At 36.5% G+C, this 8796-nt stretch overlaps 1 protein-coding gene across 1 annotated transcript in view; it reads right to left on the bottom strand.

The window, feature by feature from the left end:
• AHCYL2 (adenosylhomocysteinase like 2) overlaps positions 1 to 8796 on the bottom strand; it is a 141686-nt gene that overhangs the window by 37408 nt on the left and 95482 nt on the right. The window contains exons 2-3 of the mRNA XM_023528950.1: positions 7520 to 7628; positions 13 to 165 (exon numbers count right to left, since the gene is read on the bottom strand). Of these exons, the coding sequence (XP_023384718.1) occupies positions 13 to 165; positions 7520 to 7628 (262 nt within the window). The remainder of the gene's footprint in view (positions 1 to 12; positions 166 to 7519; positions 7629 to 8796) is intronic.

Raw genomic sequence — 8796 nt, 5'->3', positions numbered from 1 at the left:
AAAAGTGCTTGCTTTCTTTACCTTGTTCAGCAATTTCAATTTCTCTTCGTCCAAACTCTGCCTGTTTGATGTTCTTGACACAGAAGTCACTGCTTCCCTTAGAGTTCTTTTGCTGCTTGTCCCTGGGAGATGTCTCATCATCAGAGCTATCTGTATATGAAGCCGCTGGAATGACAGAATAAAAAACCCTCAGATAAGAAAAAAAAAAAATGGCTTCTTCAAAAACTCCAGACCATGGAGTGAACTGAAGCTTCTCTGGTCATCCAGCACCATACAAATTAGCACATCTGGTGAGCACCTAAGTGGCAGAGTGGAGCTGTCTCAATCATCTCCCACGGAAAGTGCTACCCAGAAGTCAAAAAGAGGGAGATGAGAGAGGTTGCCAAAGACATTCCCCCTGGATAGCAATAAGGTGGAATCTAGGGCTAACTTTATCTTCAGAACATGCAGAGGTCCTTGAATATGCAAAAGGAGGGAGGTTACACCATGGTAGCAATGGGTTACTGTTCTTAATGCAAGATTGCGATCATTAACTTATGGGTTTCTGGGATCCTAGTGACCCTTCTTTCTCTGCTGCTTAAACGCTTGATGTAATTTGTGTTTTAGTACAATAACTAAATAGATAAGACCTAGAAAACAAGGAACCCATGGGAAAGTAATTAAGAACTACACAAAAAGTGTTTGTTTGACATAACAGAGCTTTCTTTTTTAAGACTGGCTCTGATGAGGCTGAACTGTGCCTGCAGACCCAATTAGACACTGACAATGAAGTATTCAGTGTGCTCTCCCTTCTTGCTGGTCTCAGTGGGTCCTGAATTAGGCATTTTAGATTCCCAAGGAAGCAGATAAATCCTCTTTTGGGATAATAAAATACTCTGACGACTAATCCATTTAGCAATATACACCAGAGGGTGGAAGTTACAAGACTTTTGAAGTGGCTAAGAGGCAGTAGCTGCTACTGCTATTCCCACGTTTAGCTGAGGTCTTTTTAGTCTTCATATAATTCTACAGTTGCTAATCATTTGCTGAATGATTTGAATCAATTTCCTTCCTTGATTTATGTTTAAGTTTCTGTGGATAGTTTCTTTCTAAGTAGTCTTCGAGGTCTTTGGAAGAGGGAGGTTGAGGAACATAAAGCACTGTCTATAAAACATTATATATCTCCCAGTGAGATAAGAAATACTTCTATCTATTTTAAGGGGAGAAAACTGCAAAAGCTCAGAGCTCCCAGGGTCTATGGTGCTCTGATCTACTTATATCCAGAGAATTAAGGCATTTCTGAGATTTCTTAGCAAAGGGTCTATCTCTGGGAGGGCTGTAAAAGGCAAGTCTGACCTTGCCCACTTAATCAGGCATGGTGCTACACAATGTTTGGGCAGCAGGGGCCTGACTATCTCTCTTGGAGCTGGAAAACTGCCCTAGAGTAAAGTCCTAACACGAGGCAACAAGAATGAACTTGGATCACCAGAGGAGATGGGGGAATTACTAAATCCCCAAAGGGCCTTTTGTTCTTGAAAGGAGTTAATCTGTACAAAAAGTCTGTGGTTCTCCCTCCTAGGGTGAGTGAGAGCTCAAAGTACCTTTTTCAACATAGCCCAGAAACAGCTTCCTGGCTGTGTCACTAATCAATACTCAGAAATCACTCAAGAGTTGAAGGCTGAGGGGAACTATGCTTCTACCACCTGAGAGAAGAAAAATAACAGCCAACCCTAATCCTGATCCAATTTTACATGAAAATTGTTTCTGAATAAAGTGTTTACATTCACAATACCCTGAAATTTCAAACCCTTTTCCAGAGTCCTGGTGATTTTTATACTCCTCAGTGGCCATTTAAATGTAGTGGTTATGTGTTCTGGAGTCAGACATACTTTGGTTGAAGTCACAGTTTCTGTTTCTGGTTGTATAATGCAGAGGTGATACCAAAACCTGTTTAATAGGGTGGTTAATTCATTCATGTATTCAGTCATTTGTACGTTTAAATTCACACAAAAATTCAACAAATGTTTATTGTGCATCTGCTATGTAGTAGGCACAGTCTAAGTACTGGAGATACAGGACAGATATAAGTCATCTTTACCTTTCAATTTAGTAGGTGAGTCAAACATTACAAAATTAACTATTTAGAGTTTTTCTTTCCTTATGGTTGTAATATATACTATGAAGCAGACCGTATTATATGCAGACATGACTCATCAAAGTCAAGTTGTTGAGAAGATTAAATAAGATAATGTAAGTAAAGTGCTTAGTGCAATGCCCGGTGTAAAGCACTCGATAAATGATGCCTGAGATCAGTACTGGCTTTTGCACATATTTTTAATTCAATATCAGATATAACATCTTTAAGGTTCTTACTCAGCTTTAGGATTTTAAATGAGAAAGGAATGACATACATACAATATTACTTAGCAGTTTCTTTTTTTTCTATCTCCGTCATTTACGAATCTACCCAGCAGCAGGTGGTTGGCTGGCAGTGACTGAAAAGGTTGAGACTGGAGTCCTAAGTCTACCCAGAATAGCTCTCCTCTCCTAGGCATCTTTCAGCTTCTAAGGATGACTCAGGGAAAAAAACAAACAACAACAACAAACCCCCAACATCCTCCCTTAGAGAAGCACTCCAATTTTAAGCTTGAGTTGTTTTCCTCTAACTCAAAGAAAAAATTATTTATACCACCTTCCTAGTCTAAAATGGAAAAAAAACCCACAGTATTTTATTTTCTTAACAGTAGTCGACTGGTTGTAGTCAGTTCAACCAATGTTTTTCGTTGAGCCAAAATGAATTTGTTTTCAAAGAGCCCTTTATATAGACCTGCTATCAGGTGAGAAACAAAAATATCAGTGTCTAGATTGTACTAATATGTAATGCAAAATGGCTGACAGACACAGACCAAAAACAGTGGAAAGGTTATTCCTGAACTAGCGTGACATTTATTTTTTGAATTCATACTAATTTCTGCCACTATATTTAAAGAAGCACATTCATGAAAATAGTTGAGATAGCATTAAACATTTTTCCTAGAAATAGTTTCTAAAGTGTTTGTTCTTGCCAGCACACTCTGAAGCCCAGACTCATAATTTAATGAAAAATGAATAATCAATAACCAAGGCAATAACCTACTAAAGTACAGGCCTAAAACCTCAGCTCTAGCTTCACTTCTAATTGGTTAAGTGACCAATTTTCAGTTTACCAACTGTAAAACAAGGAGTACAACAGAGCCCCTCTCTCTCATGCTCTCCCTTTCCTCTACCTACCACCAGAAAAATCTTATGACTAAATGAGATAACACCAAAAAAAGTTTCAACTTTTAGGTAGAAAATATAAAGTACAATATAATATTACCATGAGATGTTCTCTTGTTTCATATTCTAGAATCAACATAACTTAATGAATCACTAATCCACAATCTATCCCATAGAACATGCATACATATGTTCTATGGCTCAAGCATGATTAAGCCTTCCCTCCTAACCCTCCTATGGGTTATTGCTAGGAGAAGCAGTCAGACTCCTGGTTGAATTAGTCCTATTAGACTATTTTAAGTCAGGCAATTCTTCTTGGGCCCAATCTATTCATTTGGTAATGGAAATAACAGTAGGGACCTGTGTATCAATGTGCAGCAGAATTCACTGATGAATAATACTCTAGAAATATGTGAAAAGCTATGTTAGCAACCAAAATACAACCAAATAAAACTTTGTTATTTGAAAAAATCTGAAAATACTTCAACAAATTATGAATTAAGACTTCAATCTTCCTTATCCTTAACCAATTAACTCTCTGTAAAGACAGCTTTTTCAGAAATGTATCACTGAGAATGATATGACTTCGAAGAAAAGTCTTCTGTTCATTTGTTTTTATGAGGTTTTGTGCTTAGAGAAAACATTTTTAGAAGTTTGTTTTTTATGAAATAATTTTAGGGATTAATGAAACTTTTTTCAGCCAGGGTTCTTCTGGAATTAAGTCTTGCTATCTTGAAGCATCCATTAAATATATAATTAACCTCTTGCTCATGCATCTAGAAGGGTACCAGTTATTATCCATCCTTTGAAAAACAGAAAGTCCCTCAAATCTTTCTCTGTGTTCTGTGATTCAGATGAGAAACCCCAGTTGAGAAAGGCTGATAGAAGTTCCTAAATGAAAGTGTGGTAAAACTTAGTGCTAGGATCATTAGGAACTGAGGGTATACCACAGCCTAAGTAAGCCTCTAAGTACCTTTAGCAAAACAAGCACTTAGGACAGGAAGGTATCTTTTTTTGTAATATCATAAACCTTTTATCTGTTTACACGTATAGAGTGTATCGGAGACCTCAATAAAGGTGTAAAGTATAATAACATCTCTGGACACCTCTCAACAATATTTATTTATTGACCACCTCTTATGTGTCAAGCACAGTTCTAAGTCCTGGGAACAGAGCAGTACAAAACAGAGAGAAATCTCTGTTCTCATGGATTTCATGTTCAGGCAAGGGGAGAAAAGACAATAAATTAGTAAAATATATGATATGATAGTAAGTGTATGGAGAAAAATAAAGGAGGAAAATTTGATAGGGAGTGTTGGGTGGAGTGTTTATACAATTTTAAAAGAGTAGCCAAGATAGGCCTCAAGGAGAAGGTGATCTTTAGTTAAGACCTGGAGGTAAGATACCTAGCTAGGGTATTTTAGAGCATTCCAAGTAGAGAGAATAGCAAGCACAAACATCTTAAAGCAGGGGAGTGCCTGGCATATTTCAAAACAACAGAATAACAGTAAGAAGGCTAGTATGACTGGAGTGAAACAAATAACTAGTGGAGGTGGGAGGTTTTGGAAAGTAAAGATGTGATTAGAAATGTAATGGGAGCCTGGACTGTATAAGGCCTTGTAGACCATTGTAAGAACTTTGGCCTTTATTCAGAGTGAGACATAGAGGGTTTTGAGCTGAGAAGTGATATGACTTGAATTATTTTAAAAGAATGAATCCTGCTATAGTGTTGTGAATAGACTGAAGAGGGGCAAAGCTGGAACTGAGGAGCTCACTTTTTAAGACATGGCAGATCTGAGATGCCTATAAAACATCTAAGTGAAAGTACTGAGCAGGCAGTTGAACATACAGATCTAGTATGTTGGGGAGAGATCTGAGTGGAGATAAAATCTGAGAATCAAATGTCAATACATGGCATTTAAAACTATGAGACGGAATGAGTTCTCCTGGGGAGAGAATATAAACAGAGAAGGGAAGAAGTCCAAAGATCAGTCTGTATATTAAAGCTATGTCTTTAACATAACTAAATTTCTTTATAACTTTAATATAGTTTAATGTAACTATAAATAGTCACTTAAATTATAACATTCTGAAAATGGGTTCCACATTCTTATTGACATGCATTTGCATATCTTCTTGTATTTTGAAAGCTGTGAGTCAAATCTCTTATTCCTGGCTTTTCATTGGATAGGTATAAAGCTTTTCCTGTATCACTTCCCACTGCCTCTGTTATAACATCACAGGCTGCAAGTTTTCTAGGATCACACAAATCACACGTGGATCAAAGCCTAAAAACTAGGTCTCTCCTAAGACTCAAGGCAGTGGGCAACTCCATTCAGAGTTTGTTTTAAAGGGCTTGACATTGTTCATTGGGGAAAAAAACCCCAAAATCAAAAAACAAAATGAGGTAACAGAGTGTCTGTCGTAGCTGTGAAAGAAGCAAACATCTTTTAGGTTTCATTTTAAAAGCACTGAGTTTATGGAAATAACACTTCCTGTAGATTAGTTCAGACCATATCTGGAATAGATTTATAGGCATAATATTTTTAAAGGGACACTTAATCTGGATTACACTTATCCAGATGAGAGTAACCTGGACAGCAGGATGCCCCCCAAATGATTTTTATTTCTAAGTAAAATCTTTAAATTCCAGGAATTGTATAAGAGTTTATCAGGAGCTAAATAACTGGATAAAGCAAGGATTACCCTATCATCTAAACTGCTCCCAAAGAGGCCAGATAGCCATTTGTAAGGAATGCATTCAAGACAATTCCAGCATCCAGTGAGAAGCTGAATAACTGATCTTTTAAGTTATTTTCCATTTTTAGGATGTCTTAATGCCAATGCTCCTGAACTTCATATCCTTAAACAGATATATATATATGAGATTGAGAATTTTTTACTATAAAAATGGTAATTTAATATATTTTAATCTAAAAGGTCCAAGTTTTTCAGCGTGCTCTCAGTCAATATTAATCGCCAATGAGCTTACAACTATGTGTTCACTTAGAAACCAAGTGCATCAATCACACCCTTTTAACAGAACAGATATTTTGCATGTACCCTCCCTGCATACAGGGGTTCAGTGGAAAGACAAGCATTAGTTTTCTCTGCAGGAACACAGTTGGAAATGTGGATCTAGTGTGTAGGAAAGAGACTGAGCTGGAGTTAAAATTTAGTGTAGTTGTTATCTGGTAATACTCTTTGGATAACATGCACAAACACACAGTCTAAAATGTTACACACTGTTTTACAATTCACGTTTTCACAATTATTATAGTTTCCAGAGTTTTATGAACTGGTTCATGAACTTTCAACACTGGTTATTTCAGCACAATAAGATAGGTACAACATTCAGTATCTTTAGACAAAATTCCATAAGAATTTATCTCATGTGCTTTACATCATCTAGTTTTTGTGGGGGAAAGCAAAAAGAGAAATGCAAAAATGTAAATAACAATCTACGCAACCTAAAACTTACAGCTTCCTAAACAAGCTTTCTTCAATTTTATGTATCGAATATTACTTTCCTATTTGTGTGAAGAACAAAATTTCAGATCACAATGAAAGTTTTCTAATGAATATTACTATTTATAATTTTAAGAGACAACTCAGATTCCTACCACAGTCCAACACAAGAACAAAATAAAATAGTTCTGTGTTAGATCAGACATTGTTGCACAAATGGCCGATGTCTTCAAGGGGTCCTACAAGGTAATAGCTTATCTGGCATTAAATGATAACTCAGCCCCAGGGACCATATATTTGAATTAATGCCGTTGCATAGGAAGAAAGAAGTAACAAGCACTACAGTGTCACAGCTTAAAAAAGAAGGCAAATGGCTCACTTGAACTAGTTACAATGTTTTCATGTTTCTTGGGACAGTTAAGGTTTCCCCATTAATTTGTAAATACCAGATGGGAGGATGGGGAATGTCTTTTATTTTCAAAGAATGAAAAAAAAACCCCAGTCTTTACACATGCTGTTCAGCGAAGGTCATCAGTGAGCTAGCTACATACTCTTGCCTCTGAATAAACCAGAACTCAGTTTCCTTAATCACCCTCTTCTGCTTTTATTGGAAGGGAAGTCCTCTATTAAGCTCCATTTTGAATGCCTAAGAGGAATCCGAAGATTCCATCTAGAATTTTGGTCTAAATTTCAATTGAAAGGCAAAGTGTTTATTCCAATGCACAGAATTTATCATGCTTAATTAACCGTGGGTAGACAGGAGGATCTGCTGATCATGCCTCCACACATGGGTCCAGTGCAGTTCAGTACTCACCTGAGCTGTAGCTGTCCGTAGATGACTGAGAAATGGAACGAGAGAGAGATCGACGTCCAATTTTGGTGGGACGTTTGTTGAATTCTTGCTTCTGGTCAGCAAATTGGATCTGCTAAGAAAAGTAACTATAGTTATAAAAAGGAAAAGAACCTCCATTTTGAGACAGCAATTCAAGGCTTGCATTATAGGATCTTACCTTCGCTTGCAGATGATCTGACTGTACCAACCCATATTTGGAATGTTAAGACTCTGGAGAGAGGAATGATTTTTCACTCTCTACCTATTGTGTTTCTATCAAATTTAAATTTGATCCACTCTCTGACTACATGCTTTTTACAATAAAATTGTAACCAAAGAAAGGGGATGTTCTGGTTAAAGTGAATTTTTAGAAAATTGAGTCATATTCAAAAATCCTTTCTATAGTTTCACTGACAACTAAAGCTGGAAAGAACCACTGAGGCTATCCAATTTTCGTATATCTAGATGAGAAACTTCAAGGTACAGAAAGGTGAAGTGACTTGCCTTCAAGGTTTAACATTCTTAGGAAATGGTATGATATAATGAAAAAAAAAAAAAGGTTTTCCATTCAGATAAAACTTTTCTGGAACTAGATTGAAATCCTGCCTGTGCCATTCATTAGCTATGTAATATGGGTCAAGATGCTTTTGTGAACCTCATTTTTCTCATAAATACAGCAAAGATAAAAATACCTTATAAGTTTTAGGAAGGGTTAAATGAAACAATGTACAGGCATACCTCATTTCATTGCACTTCACAGGTGTTGCTTTTTTTTTCTTTGTTTTTCTTTTTTTTTTTTACAAATTGAAGGCAAGACCCTCCACCAGCAAAGATTATGGCTGGCTTTACTGCAGCGGTATGGAAACCAACCAGCAATATCTTCGAGGTATGCCGGTAGGTAAACTGTGAAACACAGCAGGAGATTCAATAAATCCACTCCCCCATTCCCACCCCTACGGTTTACTGTTCTTAAAACTCTTGCAGGCAGTCGCTATAACTTTTTAAAATGTGTTAATTAGCCTTTCAGTACAGTAAATATTAACTTATTGTTTTTAATGTTTGGTATCGCAAAATACGTAAAAGCCATAGGCTTGATCATTTATTAATTATAATATAATAGATGTAGAAGGAGTGGATGAGTATACTGAATATGTATAAACCTCAATATTCAAGATTGCATTTTGGACATTTTCTGATAATGACTTTCTTGCATTTTTATCTCTTTCTCCTACTGTTGGAGGTTCCAACTGATATTTTAT

The sequence above is a fragment of the Pteropus vampyrus genome, unplaced genomic scaffold, assembly GCF_000151845.1.
Source record: "Pteropus vampyrus isolate Shadow unplaced genomic scaffold, Pvam_2.0 Scaffold33, whole genome shotgun sequence".
NCBI classification, from domain to species: Eukaryota; Metazoa; Chordata; class Mammalia; order Chiroptera; family Pteropodidae; genus Pteropus; species Pteropus vampyrus.
The sequence above is the reverse complement of the archived record's forward strand: the minus strand, read 5'-3'. Positions and strand labels throughout refer to the sequence as shown.